This window comes from Impatiens glandulifera, chromosome 8 (assembly GCF_907164915.1).
Source record: "Impatiens glandulifera chromosome 8, dImpGla2.1, whole genome shotgun sequence".
In the NCBI taxonomy this organism is placed as follows: Eukaryota; Viridiplantae; Streptophyta; class Magnoliopsida; order Ericales; family Balsaminaceae; genus Impatiens; species Impatiens glandulifera.
In genome coordinates, this window is record NC_061869.1 from 39,274,511 (window position 1) to 39,292,821 (window position 18,311).

An 18,311-nucleotide genomic window follows, 5' to 3' on the forward strand; every position below is an offset into this window, starting at 1 on the left:
TGTTTAAATGATGAAACAAAAAATGGCAACTTAACTTCATGTTTTAGTTTAGACATTACTTTGCAACTTAACTTCATTTCTTGGATTCAAACTCACGATAGGTTAATACTTATCGAGGTGAAAATATGGAGTGTAATCGATATAGTATTGAGTCGGTTCAAGAAGGAAGTATGCGATTGGGATAACATTGAAAGATCAACAAATGTATGACGAGCCATGGACATGGGAATCCAAAATATATGTGAGTTCGATGATTCCTATTTTAGTTGAAGTTCCTCTTTCTCGCATTGGACTCGTCAAATTTAATAAGTTCTCTCATTACCATTCATAGAATTTTTTACCGGACCTTTAATATTTTTTTAATTTAGAACTTAACAAACAAAAATCATCTAGGATGCATGTGTGATTTAAGTTAAAATAAAAATGTGACTTATGATTTTTTATATTATATAAATTGATTTTTATTTTTTTATTTTGATACATTAGAAGTTTTCAATATTCAGGCCACACCATCTTAGGTTCTCTTTAATTTCAACCTCACATGTTGTGCTAACATTCTTTAAGATCACATTTTTAATTCACATGTGGGAAGGCGTCCAAAAAAATATTTCTATCGCATTATTTTTTAGACTAGGTTTTTTCGCTGAAAGAGGTAAACACAACATTATCCTATCATGGTAGTTCAAATTACAATAATCTTACTTTCAAAATAAAAGTCCTATATTTCATTTTCACTTAAAAATGTTCTTATTAAAGTGGAAGTATGACGGTAAGGGCGTACTTTGCAATATTGAACCACTTCAAACCCCTTAGTTAAATATTCTGATAGGATCGGCTTTATCGATAGAGACGGGGGTCTGGTTATTGATGACCGCTAATGAAAAACGGTTTGAAAGAAATCTTGTTAGGATTTAATTCGCTTTTTATTCTACGCAAACCCTTGTAAACACTTGAAACAGAATCAAGGCGGAATCGTTTACTTAGGTTTGAAGCTCAAGATGAAGAATGTGAAGATGACAGAATTGAAAAGACACAACAGTTTGTTTATGGATGTTCGGAGCAAACTCTTCTACATCACCCCTTCTTCCAACCACCGAAAAGATTCACTATAATATGATTCGAATCAAATTCAATTTTCACACACTTAGCTCACTATTGAATAGAACACACTCTGTTCAATTTACATGATGAAGAATATCACTCAGCTAACTGTGTTTTTGATTCTAGCTCTCTCTTTATTCACACACAGTACATAAGGAGAGCAGCTTACGGCCTGAGTATTCAAAAGATTGATTACACAGTAATTTCAGCAAGATGATCGAATCGCTTTCTCTTTTTGTAAATTCCGACAGTTCGTCCATTGTCCTTAGGATTTGATAAATATTGGGCATAGACTAACGGTCGAATCTTTAGAATGATACGTGACACTCTTCCATTGGAAAGCCTCCATAGTACACAACAAGTTCTGAGCACAGGGATCGTGGCCGTACACCAACTGGTAGTGCGCCGAATATTCCATTAGAGATGTACCTGCAAAACAAGTAATATGAGGGAAATTCTCTTACGTGGCATTCGTTAGTTGGTTATATATAGTTATCGTACTGATCTTCACTAGAAAGTGGAGCATGAGTAGAGTACAACTAAAGCACGTGGGTAGGCGGGTGCTAGCTTCAAGCATACTACTTAAGCATAGCATTAGACGTATTTTAGTTAGACGACCTCGTCTAATGAAATTAAACATCCCCGTCTAAGAGCATAATCCATTAGACCGCATAGTCTAATGGGATTAGACTTACGTCTAATTACAATCACTTCAGACTAATCTGAAGGAGTTAGACTACACGTCTAACTTTCACCAATTAGACTACACGTCTAATTGTTACAAACCATTAGACTGCACGTCTAACTCCACTGAGTTACAGTGCACGTCTAATTCCGGTTCTACTTCAGACTTGTCGGAAGGAGTTAGACTTACGTCTAACTTTCAGGTTCTATTAGACTGCACGTCTAACTCCACGAGTTAGATTGCACGTCTAATTACGGTTCTACTTCAGAGTTGTCTGAAGGAGTTAGACTACGTCTAACTTTCAGGTTCTATTAGACTGCACGTCTAACTCCACGAGTTAGACTACACATCTAATTACGGTTCTACTTCAGACTTGTCTGAAGGAGTTAGACTACGTCTAACTTTAACAATCCATTACACTACACGTCCAACTCCGCTGAGTTAGACTGCACGTCTAATTCCGAAAATATATTAGACTACACGTCTAACTCCATGAGTTAGACTGCACGTCTAATTACGAGATCTATTAGACTGCACGTCTAATTCCGCTGAGTTAGACTGCACGTCTAACTTCGAGATCTATTAGACTGCACGTCTAACTCCGCTAAGTTTGGTTGCACGTCTAATTCCGAATATCTATTAGAATGCACGTCTAACTCCGCTGAGTTAGACTGTACGTCTAATTACTGATATATTAGATTGCACGTCTAACTTCACAAGTTAGACTACACGTCTAATTCCTCTAGTTAGACTACACGTCTAACACCGCTTAGTTAGACTACACGTCTAACTTCGCTAGTTAGAATGCACGTCTAACTCCGTGCATCTAATGCCAAATCGGTCTAATGATCCTCATTAGAACCAAGTCTAATTAGATTGTTCTTTAATGCACCTACATCAAAAACAATTAGACGCATAGGTTATTTCATTATCAAAATTCCACTAGTCAAACTATTTCAACACTTAGTCAAATAAATTTGACCCAACATATTCTTAGTGGGAAATAAATTTGACATCCTTTATTCATGCATGATTACCGTGTTCCAAGCAAAGAGATGTGGGATAACGACCAGGTTGTCGAACACTAAACACGCAAGTTCAAGTGAGATCGAGCTCGACGAGATGATTAAATGAAGATGGATTGAAGTTGAAAAGATGGTTGTGAGTTAACGATTTTTGGATTGTTGAAGAAGAGCTAGAAATCGACCGACGAATCATTTGCATGCAGGAGGTCTTGATATCGATATCAAAATAAGGTTTTGTAGGCAATTCAAACAGCATCAAATTATGACTATGATGGGAGAGGAGTACCTAATTGCGAGAGTCAGCGGTCGTTTCTTTTTGCTCCGACTAAAAACGTAACAAAGCTTCTTAGTGGTAGATTCGTAAATAAAATGATTTTTTTATCGACGCGAATATTGGATGAAACATAGGCACACATTAATCTATATTACATATAAATAATATTATATAGTTTTTTTAATTAAGAAAAACTAGATAAATAATACAGATAAAGAAAATTGTTATGATGTTTAAGTTGGATGTGTGAGTAAATGAAAATATTATATGTAGTTCATATCTGTATTACAACAAGGGCAAATTACCTGGGCGGTCCTCGAACTATCTCGATCGCTCACTTTTGGCCCTCAAATTAATTTTTGAAACAAATCGCCCCTTCAACTTTTATAAAGGTCACCGGTGGCCCTTCCATCAACTTTTTAGTTAAACTTAACGGTTTAAGTTTAAAATATTATTTTTTTATATATTATCTTTAAACTTATATTTTATATTTATATATATAATTATTAAATCGCTTAAATATAATATTATATATATATTATTATTAAATTTTATATAATTATTAAATCTTTTATATAATAAATAAATAATATATATTATTTATTTTTATCTATATATATATAATTTATATATATTATCTTTAACTAATTTATATATAATATTTATATAATATATATTTTAAAAATTAATTTAATTGTTAAAATAATACTACTCAAATACTTTTAACACTTAAATTATTTTTTAAAATATATATTATATAAATATTATATATAAATTAGTTAAAGATAATATATATAAATTATATATATATGTTGATAAAAATAAATAATATATATATTATTTATTTATTATATAAAAGATTTAATAATTATATAAAATTTAATAATATATATATATATATATATAATATTGTATATAAACGATTTAATAATTATATATATAAATATAAAATATAAATTAAAGATAATATATAAAAAAATAATATTTTAAACTTAAATAGTTATGTTTATCTAAAAAGTTGACGGAAGGGCCACCGGTGACCTTTATAAAAGTTGAAGGGGCGATTTGTTTTAAAAATTAATTTGAGGCCAAAAGTGAGCGATCGATATAGTTCGAGGGCCGTCCAGGTAATTTTACGTTACAACAATAACATAGTAATAAGATTGAAAAAATATATTAGTCAAAGTAAAACGAATACAAAGAATGAAACATGAATATCAAGCAAAAATGGTAACATGAATATCAAGCAAAAATGGTAACAAAAATATTTAATATTGACTGTATAATAAATAATTTTGAATTGGTCAATTTAGTTCAAATTGTTACTATATAAGGTTATCAAATTTTTAATTTTCTATATTTGAAGATTTCCAAATCAAATTAGATTGATGTCTATAATATTTTTCGTGTCGATTTTTAAAGTCAATATTTATCTATTTTTTCTTCACTATTATCTATAAATACAATTCTTATTTAGTGAAGAGGAGACACATAACATACTTCTTCAATTTTGAGAGAGTAATGGAAAACGTCCCTAACAACTCTAGAGCAAACAAGCATTCAAAAGGCCGTCAGAGAATTCCTATGGACCGTCGTCGAGAGAGGGAAGAAGATCAACAAGTCTCTTTCTCCAAACTCCGTAATGGATTGTACAAAATGATCAACGAATTGAGCCTCGTTTGTTCTATCGATTTTATTTTCATGATCTTATCTCCATCGGGGAAGCTCTTCTCTTTTGCTTCACTGAATATGGAGTTGATTGCAATGAAATTAGTCAATAACAAGAAACTCGATTGTAATATGGAAACTAATTTTCCTACTGAGGCATCTTTTAGAGCAAATATGGCTAGACTAACAAGCCAACTTGTTGAGGTAAAGAAACAATTGGATAAGGAGAAAGAAAGAGAAAAACAAATAAATAAAATGGTTAGTGCACGTAAAACAAAATCGATTATCGATACTCCTGTTTCGAATCTCAAAGAGGGTGATGCTCAAATGTTAGAGGATTGGCTTAAGAAGGTTGGGAATGATTTGCATACAAGGATAAACCAACTTAGCGGAGACTAAGGTATGTTGTTTGTTGTGTAAGAGGTTTTGTTCTTTTAGAGAAAAAGAGATATCTGATTACGTTTTATTTAAATGATTTTATTATTACAAAAACAAGAAGATAATTGTATTGTGTTAAGAATGAAAATGTGTTACAAATGAAATAGATATTTAAGACATTTAATTATATTTTATTGTTATTAATACTTATAATGAATTTTTCAATGAACATTCTATTGCAAACAATCTGCCATAGTAAATTTAGTTGATTGGTACTCAAGGCATTCCATTTTTTAGCTGGCGATGGGAGATGAGTGCGGGGTCCCGCACCATCGACCCCACATATCTAAACCACATAAGCCTAGAATCACCATCTGGCCTCCCATGTATATCGCCGAATCTAAGTGGAACTCTCGATCCCTGGGGACTTCTCGAAAGCTCGATATTTTTGTTACGACCTCATCTCCGCATGGAGGAAGAACCTGTACATGTATTTTTGTTATGACCTCGATAATTTGTGAAGAGTGAGCAAAACCGAAAGATATACCTAAATCATTTTGCTTTGGCCTTATATAACAAAAAAATCAAACTTCATGGAATTGGGCAAAACTGAAAGATTTAGATAAATCTTTCGGTTTTATCCTTCAAAACCGAAATATTTATTCTAAATCTTTCGGTGTTTGACCTTTTCAATTTTATTATTTTAACTAGATTTAACCATGATTATATTTTACCCTTAAAACCTAAACACAAATCCTACCTATAAATTAAACACAAACCCCTACACATAAAAATACAAAACATAATCACTTATTCTAAGTATATAATCAAACACAAACCTTATATACATTTTGTATAATCAAACACAAACCTATACTTGTAATTTCAATCATAACCCCTATACTTGGAATATTGGCTCACAATTGATATGTTTGGACAATTAAATAAGATTCATGTATTTAGAAACCAAAACACTAATTGGAAAATGGTGAAGAAATTTATGAAGAGTGACTAAACCCGAAAGATTTACACTATATCTTTCGATATTCTATAGCAAAACAGAAAGATATATCTAAATCTTTTGGCTTTGGCCTTCAATAACCAAAAAAATCAAACTTCTTTATAATTACTTATTTAGATTATTACATTATTCACTAAGTTTATTTGAGCCGTTCATAATATCTCATTAACTTCAATAATTTTTTAGTATGAGAATAAATATATATTTATATATATATATATTTATTTATTTATTTACTTTGATAGTTGGTTTAAATTGGGAAAAACTATGTCATCAAAATTCGAAATGACCCGATCTTTGGGCTGAGAGCCACCTTTCGAGATGATGAACAGAAGAATCTTGGACAAGTAATAAAGAAGCTCTTGAGAATGGACTGGGAAATCTTGGGTTTTGTGAAATCAAAAGATCAAGTGCAGAAGAAGACAATTTGGTCTTGAATAAGGTAGTGAGCCTTAGTTCTGAAGTAGGGCGAATTAAAATTGATAACATACATGAATCCAGTAGTGAAGTGGTTCAAAGTCAGAAAAGACCTACTAAAGAAGAACAAGATGAAAATCGAAGACAAAGTAGAAAGATCCTGGATCTAAAACCCACTAACTCTATCACGGGAGAAGATGAGATCTACATGAGACAACCCTCACTAAATGACAATAGTATTCCATGTAATCAAACTGTAGCCATTGAGGATAGCGAGGTAAGTGATCTTATGATTTCTCTGATGAAGAGGTCCAAGACAGTCTGGAAAGTCAGGAACCCAACACTTATATTCAATCATGAATATAGTGACATGGAACATAAGGGAACTCAATGACCCTCTAAAATGCAAAGAAATCAGGAGGATCATTGAGAATCATAAGATCACTATTATGGGTATTCTTGAGACAAAAGTCAAAAGTCAGAACGTTGAGAAGGTTGACAAACTGTGTATTGATAGTAGCTGTGAAATCATTCACAACTCAAATGACAAAACGGGCAGAATCTGGGTTATTTGGGATAACAAAGTTATTAAGGTCAGGGCTCTCTTTTCGAATGATCAAGCAATCCTGGTGGAGGTGAAAGACAGAATCACAAGAATTATATTTAATTTTGCTATTGTCTATGGTAGCAACTCAAGCGCTGACAGAAGACTCCTCTGGAATTGTCTTAAAAACTGGATCGGTATTGATAAATCTTTGGCTTTCCTCGGTGATTATAACATAACTAGAAACGAATTTAATCGTAGCCCAGAATCTGAAATAACTCGGGATATGATTGACTTTAATGACTGCATCAGAGATATGGGTTGTATCGAGCCTACCAATTCTAGGAACTTCTTCACTTGGTCTTATACGAGAGGGAATGAGCAAATTAGAAAAGGTAAAATTGACAGATGTCTAGTAAAAGAGAACTGGATTAACCAATTTCCGAGAAGTCAACTTCATGTTCTGAATCCGGGTATATCTGATCACTGTCCGATTAAATTGTTCTAGGAAAAGGAAGAAAGGTTCAAAAGGCCCTTTAAAATTTTCAATTTCTGGATGGATAATGATAAATTCAAGGGTATTCTCGAAAGCGTATGGTCTACAAATGTTAGAGGTTCCAACATGTACAGGGTTTTTGAGAAGCTTAAGCTCTTCAAGAATCATCTCTAGAGCTTTGACAAGAAGAAGTTCAGCAATATCTCCAATAGAGTTCTAGATTCTAGAGAAGAACTGGAAGAGGTTCAGAAAAAGTTATTAAGGGATGATAGTGAGGACCAACTCAATGAAACAGAAAGGTATGCGCTTGAAAACTTCAAGAAGCTGGGTCTGCTTGAAGAGAATTTTGTTAGATAGAAATCAAAACAGAGTTGGCTCTCGTTGGGTGACAAAAACACAACTTTCTTATACAGAAAATGCAAGGCTAGAAACATGAGAAACAATGTGTACAGACTGAAGAATGATGATGGTGAATATGTTCAGGGTCAAAAGGGTGTACAAGATCTGGCTATCGATTTCTATAAGCAGCTTTTGGGTACGAAAGCAGCATCAAAGTCACCTGAATATCTTGTATCATATTATTGATAGGAAAATCTCTGCAGAAGATAATCGCGAGTTGATAAGGGTGGTCACGAAGGTTGAAGTTAAGGAAGTTCTATTTAGTATTGATGAGAATAAAAGTCCGGGTCCTGATGGGTTTAATGCACGGTTCTTCAAAGACAATTGGTTGGTTGTGAGTAAAGATGTTACTGATGGGTTCTGGAGTTTTTCAAAAACAGAAAGATATTAAAGCAATGGTATATAAGATTTCAGACCAATTACCTGCTGCAATGTGATTTATAAAATAATTTCTAAACGTTTTTAAAATGTAATAGGAAAAATAATAAATCTTAATCAATCTGCATTCATCTCTGATAGGACAATCTCTCATAATATTCTTCTCATGTAGAGCCTATTAAAAGGCTACGGGAAAAAGAAAATATCCCCGAGAGTGGCTTTCAAAATAGATATCAAGAAAGCTTTCTACTCTTTTAGATGGGAAGCCATTCGAGACTTTCTTGTTGTTTATATTTTCCTATGATTTTTATCGATTGGATTATGCAATGCATTTCAGGTTTCTGCTTTGTTGTTAGCATGAATGGAGTCCACGGAGGCTATTTCAAGGGTGAAAACGGGGTAAGGCAAGGGGACCCCCTCTCTCCTTACCTTTTCGTAGTTATCATGACGATCTTTGAGAGCATCTTCGCGATGTTCCGAAAGAATATTCCATACATCTTTCACCCATTCTGTGAGATAGAGGAGGTAACACATTTATGCTTTGTTGATTATTTGTTCATTATAGCGCACGCAGACGTTGATTCCATTAAAACTATTAGGATTGCACTAACGTTCTTTTCTGAGGTAACAGGTTTAACTATTAATGAAAGAAAACGTGTGGTATTTTATGGAGGCATGAAGGACGAAACAAAGTAGGACATATTCAACATCATGGGCATCAAGGAAGGAAGCTTTCCCATAAGGTACTTAGGAATTCCGTTAACTGCGAAGCAGATCGAAATCTCACACTACAAGTCGCTGATTGAAAAGGTAAAAACACAATATATGGCTGGGCAGCTAAAAAACTTTCTTATGCAGGGAGGATCAAACTTATCAAAACCGTGGTTATGGTCATAGTTGGCTACTAGGCGCAACAAATGGTCATTTCGAAGAAGGAAATGAAGGAACTCGACAGGCTAATGAGAAACTTTATTTGGGGTAGTAGTGGAAGAGGAGGAAAGAAAGTAAAATGGACTGCTCTCTGCAAACCGAAGGACGAGGGAGGCATCGACTTGAAGAACTGTATCAAATGGAACAAGGCTCTAACCATCAAGCATCTGTGGGCTTTAGAGCGCAATCAGGTGTCACTATGGATCAAATGGGTGCATACGAGGTTTATGAAACACGAAACTAGCATCTGGACCTACAAAATTTACGAAGGTATGAGCTGGTCTTTGAAAAAGATTCTTAAACTAAGAAGCGATATTGTAGATCTTTATGATATACGACTTGGGGACATGAAAGGGACTTTATTCTAGCACGACCCCTGATTCGAAAACCAGCCTATCATCGACAAGGTGGAGTTTCAAAATACCCATATCAGAAGGGACTGCGCAAAAAAGAAAATCAGAGACATCAAAACGGGAATTGGAACTTTCTCTTGAGAAGAATTCTAGAAGGAAAGAGGATACTTGATCATATAAGTAACATACAACTACACGACAGACCGAATATTCATTAATGGAAAGCTGAGGACAATGGGAAGTTGGTATTGAAGAAAATATGGGAGGTAATCCGGGAAAAAGCGCAGAAAGTAGAATGGGCTCCTTTTGTATGGTCAACGAAGATTATCCCTCGACACCAGTTCATCCTATGGCTCACCTATTGGGAAAGAATCAACACTGGTGATCGTATCAGTAAGTATATGAGCATCCCGGACGCGAGCTGTCTTCTATGAATAGGAAATGAAGAAATCATAGATCACTTATTCAGGAGCTGTTGTATTGCTTCGGAGCTTTGGGACAGAGTCTATAAAAGCCTGGAGCTGATTAGTTTTCCGAACGAATGGAATGAAATCAAAGAAGCAACATTACTCAAAGCCAAGGGAAATAGATTTACAACATGCGTGTTCAAGTGCGACTTTGGAGCAGTGGTGAATAACATTTGGCAAGAATGGAATGCAAGGGTATATGGCAGAACCCGCAGGAGTGTTGACGAGTTATGGATTGTAGCGCCCTCGCGAGAACGTGGAGAAGAATTCCAAGCACGGAGTAGAACTGGAATATCTGCGGGAACTGGAGTTTACCGTTTTTTAAAATCACTAGAATTGAATACATTGTAAACAAATAATTCATTTATGTTTTTAGCATTTTAACTTTTAATCAGAATGTTACAACTTCAAAATCTTTCTAGGCTGTCTAGATTGATCTCTTAAACTCGTGGTTTTTTTCCCGTTTTTGGGAATTTTTAATGAAATGACGCTAAGTCGTTTTTCCCAAAAAAAATTGAGAACACAAAAACTAAGTTATTAATGTTTTAATATTTTTCACAAAAACTATTTATTTTTATTATCGGAACACAATCATTCAGTTTTATTATTTTATTCTTATTTAAACTCATATAAATTATTACTTAGTCTAAATTTTGGTGTAGAATGGAGTAACCAAGCAACGTGACAAGAAGATATGAGTTATTTGATATAGATATTTCCCACAATTTCTTATGAATAGTTAATTAGACACGAATTTTTAATGAGTAATTAAATACTAGTTAAAAAGGGTAAAACATTTTCGGACGATATTTCTACCATGAAACATGCAACCAATTTTAGTACGTTTTTTGAAAGTTTTTACGACAATATTTCCATCATAATTCTGTCCATTTTATAATTTGGTACGTTCTTTATTAGTTTTTCAATGTATCATTTTATTAAGACTATTTTGTTTGTGTATTACTAAAATTATTTTTTATATATAGTTTTTTACCTAATTGTTTATTGAGACTATGGAAGACAATGAGAAATACATTTTTTTATTTCTTCCTTGTTTTACTTAGGTGATTTCTTTTACTATAGTTTTTGTCTCGCTCGATTTCGAGAATTATCGTAAGGTACCGTTTATATATATTACAATAAAAAAGAGAATTTGTGATAAAAATTTAATGACGATTTGTCAAAATATTTTGACGATTTAACCTACGTAATTTGTGTCAAAAACTAATAAACATCGGAAAAAGTAATGAAAATAGAAAAATACGTAGAAAAATTAAGAAATTTAGGATTTTTCTCGGAATTTCTGAACAAAAGTTTTCTTCGAAATTTCCTCCCAAACCTAATCTACCCCAGATAAGATATTTCAATCTCTCCTTCTTCTTTCTGGCCAATTCCATTAGTCACAAACCTAATATCGAGCTTCACTATCTATACTTCCTCTTCCATGATGTTGCAGATGTTGGTGTCTATTCTGTCCGAGGAATGCTATCACTTCCCTTAGTTTAATATCTTCCACTTCTTCTGTCTCTCCCCTATCCTTCGAACATCGTCTTAGTCTTCAGAGCCATGTACTGAAGCTCATTCATAATCACATCGCATCAGAAAAATTTAGAACTTTTATTACTAATTCATTTTATTTCTTTGGAAGTTGAGCTTATTGTGCTTTATTTCAATGATTAATTAATTGAAAGAAGATGTACCGAGTGATTTGCATATGCTAGTCTTTCTTCAAATATTTCTACATGCGGATGTCTTTTGTGATGCTCCATTTTTAGGAACTGTAGGAACTCCAATTGGAACTAACAATTCCTCATATTGACTATTTCTCTATCTATTTAGATATGAATTAATTTATATATATTATCTGGGTGCACATTATAAATGTTGGAATTAAACTAATTCCATTAATTAAATGGAAATGATATTTGGGCTAATTAAATTCACACCAAATTCAAATGTGAATTAAAGTGAAATTAATCCAAATGAAATTCACATGAAATTCAAATGTGAATTCAAGTGAAATTAATCCAAATGAAATTCACATGAAATTCAAATGTGAATTAAAGTGAAATTAATCCAAATGAAATTCACATGAAATTCAAATGCAAATTAAGGTGAAATTTCATCCAAATAAAATTCACATCAAATTCATTGTGAATTAAATTTGTTAATTGTTACAATTAACATAAATGTCTTGAATGAGGCAATTAACAAATGATGTTAATTGCCATTGTAACTACAAAATATTTATTGTAGGATGTAACTTGCAAAGATGATGAAAAGGCAAGCAACGATAACCGTTGGATGAATGGATGATGGATTAGTGACCGTTGGATTAAAGAATTGATTATGAGTTTAATTTTCAACTATAAATATCCCTTCACATTGTATTCCTCTCCACACATTATCTTATCACTTCTCTCTCTAGAATTCTAAAGTCTTTCCTTGTTCTTGTGAGTATTCTTGTGAGTGTTCTTGTGAGCGTTCTTCGAGTTTCTTGACTCGATCATTTCTGTGCGAAACCCGGTGATTGTGATTCAGGTACTTTTGTTTAGTTCGCTGTTGTAGTGGTTTTTCTGTGCTAAATCATTGCAGGTTCCGTTGTACCCTGGGAAGCAGCCACCGACGAAACTCTCCAGCACAAACGGGAGACGGTGAAACTGTTTTAAGGGAACTGTGATTCCACAGGCCTCGGAGCAAACGAGAAGATTTTTCTTCATTTCTTAAATAATCTGTTGTATTGTTTTATTATCATTGTATTATCTTCATATATCATTTACGTGTAATTTTTATGAGATAAGATAACCAACAATCTTAAAACAGTTTGCAAATATTACTTATCTCAGATTCTTACACGTTTCTGGTTTTGTGATTCAGAATGACTACCGAAACACCTGCTTCTAACATGAGGATGCCAGTTCCAGCTAACCATCTGGATAAGCCAGAAAAGTTTGATGGATCAAACTTTAAGAGATGGCAACAAAAGATGTTCTTCTACCTCACGACCCTAAGTCTTGCGCGATTCCTCACGGAGGATCCTCCCACTCCCAAAATCGATGAGCCAGACGTGGCTTCATCGTCGGATGCAAACGTGCATCCGAAAGTTGATGTGCAAGCGGCTTCGGCCATTGATGCTTGGCACCATTCAGATTTTCTATGTAGAAATTACGTGCTGAATGGTTTATCAGATTCATTGTACAATGTGTACAGTGAAAAGAATACGGCTAAAGAACTTTGGCAATCTCTTGAACGTAAGTACAAAACAGAAGATGCGGGTGCAAAAAAGTTTATGGTCGGTCGATTTTTGGACTACAAAATGGTAGATTCAAGACCAGTCATTAAACAAGTTCAAGAGATCCAAGTTATTTTGCACGAAATTCATGCTGAGGGCATGAATTTGGGAGAAACTTTCCAAGTGGCTGCTATTATTGAGAAGTTGCCACCGTCTTGGAACGATTTCAAGAACTACCTTAAGCACAAGCGAAAGGAGATGAACGTAGAAGAATTGGTGATTCGTCTACGCATTGAAGAGGAAAATAAAAGCGCCTCAAAGAAATACTTTAGTCAACATGTGGCTAAAGCAAATGTGGTTGAGCATGGTAAAGACAAGAAGAAACATAATTCTTTTGTCAAAAACCGGAGCCTTAATCCTAAAGGAGGAATCTCTAAGAAGTTCACGGGCAAGTGTTTCAATTGCAATGGCATGGGCCATAGATCTTCTGATTGCAAGAAGCCGAGAAGAATTCGAGAGGCTAACTTGACTCAAGGATTATCGGACATGGATCTATGTGCGATGATATCTGAGGTTAACTTGGTGGGATCTAATCCACGGGAGTGGTGGGTTGATACAGGAGCTACAAGACATGTTTGCTCCAACAAAGAAGTATTTTCAAGCCTCGAAGAAGTGAAGAATGGTGAAAAGCTGTTCATGGGGAATTCTGCCACTTCTGACATACAAGGTGAAGGAAAAGTGGTGTTAAAGTTGTCTTCAGGAAAAGATTTAACTTTAACTAATGTGTTGTATGTTCCAGAGATTCGGAAAAATTTGATATCCGGATCTCTTCTAAGTAAGCATGGTTTTAGAATTGTGATTGAGTCGGATAAAATTATTTTATCCAAAGGTGGAATGTTTGTAGGTAGAGGTTATGCTACTGATGGGCTTTTTAAGCTAAATGTAATGGCAGTTAAGCCAAGTATGAATGAAAAGAATAAGTCTTCTATTTATTTGTTGGAGTCTTCCATTTTATGGCATGGTAGACTAGGTCATATTAATTATGATTCGATGCATCGATTAATAAAACTGAGTAGTATACCTACATTCGAAATTAATAAGAAACACAAGTGTGAAATTTGTGTTGAAGCGAAATTGACGAGATCATCCTTTCGAAACGTTGAAAGAAGTAATAGACCGCTTGATTTAATTCATACAGATGTGTGTGATTTAAAAGGAACACCAACACGTGGTGGAGGAAAATATTTCATTACTTTTATTGATGATAACACAAAATATTGTTATGTGTATATTCTTAAAAGTAAAGATGAAGCCATAGAGAAATTTACTCTTTATAAAAATGAGGTTGAAAACCAACTTGGTAAAAAGATCAAGGTGTTAAGAAGTGATAGAGGAGGTGAATATGAATCACCTTTTGCCGAGCTATGTGCTCAACATGGTATAATCCATGAGACGACAGCACCTTATTCTCCTCAGCAAAATGGTACAGCTGAGAGAAAAAAATAGAACATTAAAAGAAATGATTAATTCACTTCTATTAAGTTCTGGTCTACCACATAACATGTGGGGAGAAGCTATTTTGACAGCTAATTACCTTTTAAATAAGGTTCCACGAAAGAAGCTAGATAAGAGTCCATATGAATTATGGCATGAAAGAAAACCATCATATGAATACTTACGAATGTGGGGGTGTCTAGCTAAGGTAGCCGTACCATTACCTAAAAAGGTGAAAGTTGGACCAAAAACTGTTGATTGTATATTTATTGGATATGCACATAACAGTAGTGCTTATCGCTTTCTTGTGTTTAAATCAGACATTCCGGATATTCATAAGAATACGATAATGGAATCGAGAAATGCATCGTTCTTTGAACATGTATTTCCATATAAGTCTAATGAAGAACAACGTTCTCCAAAAAGATTTCTTGAACTAGATGAACAAGAAAAGGAGAATGAAGTTGAGGTTGAAATTAGACGAAGTAAACGAGCTAGAACCGAAAAATCATTTGGTCCAGATTTTATTACTTTCATGATGGAAAGTGAACCTCAAACGTATAATGAGGCAATTAACTCGTCTGAAGGGCCTCAATGGAAAGAGGCAATTAATAGTGAGATAGAATCTATCTTGCAAAACCATACATGGGAACTAGTGGATCTGCCTCCGGAAAATAAACCACTAGGTTGCCGATGGATTTTCAAAAGGAAAATGAAAGCTGATGGATCAATTGATAAATATAAGGCAAGACTGGTGGTAAAAGGATATCGCCAACGAGAAGGTCTTGATTATTTTGATACATATTCTCCAGTTACGAGAATAACTTCTATTCGATTGATTCTTGCGATTGCTTCTTTGCGCAATCTAGAAGTTCATCAAATGGACGTAAAAACAGCTTTCTTAAATGGAGACTTGGAAGAAGAAATTTACATAGATCAACCTCAGGGGTTTTCTTCTCAAGGGCAAGAAAATAAAGTTTGTAAATTAGTTAAGTCATTGTATGGCTTAAAACAAGCTCCAAAACAATGGCATGAGAAATTTGATCATGCTATGATCTCAAGTGGATTTAAGATCAATGAATGTGATAAATGTATTTATATTAAAGACACAAAAAATGGTTACGTCATTTTATGTCTTTATGTAGATGACATACTTATCATTGGAAGTGATGATAAAATGGTTAAATCCACTAAAGATATGTTAAATTCAAAATTTGACATGAAAGATATGGGATTGGCTGATGTGATTCTTGGAATTAAAGTGATTAGAACATCGGAAGGGATAGTTCTAAGTCAATCACATTATGTGGATAAAATCCTCGAAAAATTTAACAATGATGATTCTGCATTGGCTAAGACTCCGATAGATACGAGTCAACATCTATCTAAAAATCGCGGAGAGAGTATTTCTCAATTAGAATATTCTCGAATAATTGGGAGTCTAATGTACTTAATGAGTTGTACAAGACCAGATATAGCCTATGCAGTAAGCAAACTAAGTAGATACACGAGTAATCCGGGTAATAATCATTGGAAAGCCATTGTACGATTACTTAGGTATTTAAGAAATACTCGTGATTATGGTCTGCACTACACGAGACATCCTGCTGTTATCGAAGGGTACACTGATGCTAATTGGATTTCAGATATGAAAGACTCTAAGTCAACAAGTGGATATGTATTAACACTTAGAGGTGCAGCTATATCTTGGAAATCTTCTAAACAAACTGTTATTGCTAGATCCACGATGGAATCTGAATTTATAGCTCTTGACAAATGTGGTGAAGAAGCTGAATGGCTACGTCTATTCTTAGAAGATATTCCAATATGGTCTAAGCCCGTACCAGCAATTTCTATTCATTGTGATAGTCAATCTGCGATTGGACGAGCTAAGAGTCATATGTATAATGGTAAGTCCAGACATATACGTCGTAGACATAATACCATTAGACAATTACTCTCTACTGGAATTATCTCAATTGATTACGTAAAATCAAAAGATAATATTGCGGATCCGCTAACCAAAGGGTTAAATAGAGAGTTGGTGTTAAAGTCCTCACAAGGAATGGGACTTAAGCCTACAATAAGTTAGTATGAAGGGAAACCCAACCTATGATGACTGGAGATCCCAAGAACTAGGTTCAATGGGACAACCTAATTGTACTAAACTTGGTAGATTGCTATGGGTAAAAATCCTACGATAAAATAGCATTTCGGGAAAGGATAAGCACACAGGCTTTTAATGATTCTTTATGAATAAAGAGATCACCTATGTGAGAGAGAAGTGGGGCCGCTTCGAAAGAATTGCACGGCTCAATTCTAGACCCTCTCACTGAACCAGGCGAGTGTTCATGGCCAAAACGAACACAATCATGAGAACTGACATGTATCAGGAAGAATTTTATGTGAAAGTGTGTAATCGTTTACACAAAAGGCAGAATAGTTCAAGGACATCGAGTCTACTAATCGGCTAGTAAAGTTATATACTTTCATAAGGGAAGGTTCAAAGGGTTACACCTACCTATCCTATGTAAAATTCAACTGTTGAACCTTTCACCGGGTTACTCTTTCAATTTCCATTAATGTGGGGGATTGTTGGAATTAAACTAATTCCATTAATTAAATGGAAATGATATTTGGGCTAATTAAATTCACACCAAATTCAAATGTGAATTAAAGTGAAATTAATTCAAATGAAATTCACATGAAATTCAAATGTGAATTGAAGTGAAATTAATCCAAATGAAATTCACATGAAATTCAAATGTGAATTAAAGTGAAATTAATCCAAATGAAATTCACATGAAATTCAAATGCAAATTAAGGTGAAATTTCATCCAAATGAAATTCACATCAAATTCATTGTGAATTAAATTTGTTAATTGTTACAATTAACATAAATGTCTTGAATGAGGCAATTAACAAATGATGTTAATTGCCATTGTAACTACAAAATATTTATTGTAGGATGTAACTTGCAAAGATGATGAAAAGGCAAGCAACGATAACCGTTGGATGAATGGATGATGGATTAGTGACCGTTGGATTAAAGAATTGATTATGAGTTTAATTTTCAACTATAAATATCCCTTCACATTGTATTCCTCTCCACACATTATCTTATCACTTCTCTCTCTAGAATTCTAAAGTCTTTCCTTGTTCTTGTGAGTATTCTTGTGAGTGTTCTTGTGAGCGTTCTTCGAGTTTCTTGACTCGATCATTTCTGTGCGAAACCCGGTGATTGTGATTCAGGTACTTTTGTTTAGTTCGCTGTTGTAGTGGTTTTTCTGTGCTAAATCATTGCAGGTTCCGTTGTACCCTGGGAAGCACCCACCGACGAAACTCTCCAGCACAAATGGGAGACGGTGAAACTGTTTTAAGGGAACTGTGATTCCACAGGCCTCGGAGCAAACGAGAAGATTTTTCTTCATTTCTTAAATAATATGTTG

The 18,311-nt window shown here is 34.1% G+C and overlaps 1 protein-coding gene across 1 annotated transcript; it reads left to right on the forward strand.

Annotated features, from left to right (window-relative positions):
• The first annotated feature begins 4,606 nt into the window (after positions 1-4,606).
• Positions 4,607-5,152, forward strand: LOC124913316 (agamous-like MADS-box protein AGL62). Its single transcript, XM_047453910.1, has one exon. The coding sequence runs from the start codon at positions 4,607-4,609 to the stop codon at positions 5,150-5,152; it is 546 nt and encodes a 181-aa protein (XP_047309866.1).
• Positions 5,153-18,311: the final 13,159 nt, after the last annotated feature.

What these genes read in the sequence shown, in the direction of transcription:
- LOC124913316 (XM_047453910.1), top strand. Translation starts at nt 4,607, where the DNA reads ATGGAAAACGTCCCTAACAACTCTAGAGCAAACAAGCATTCAAAAGGC.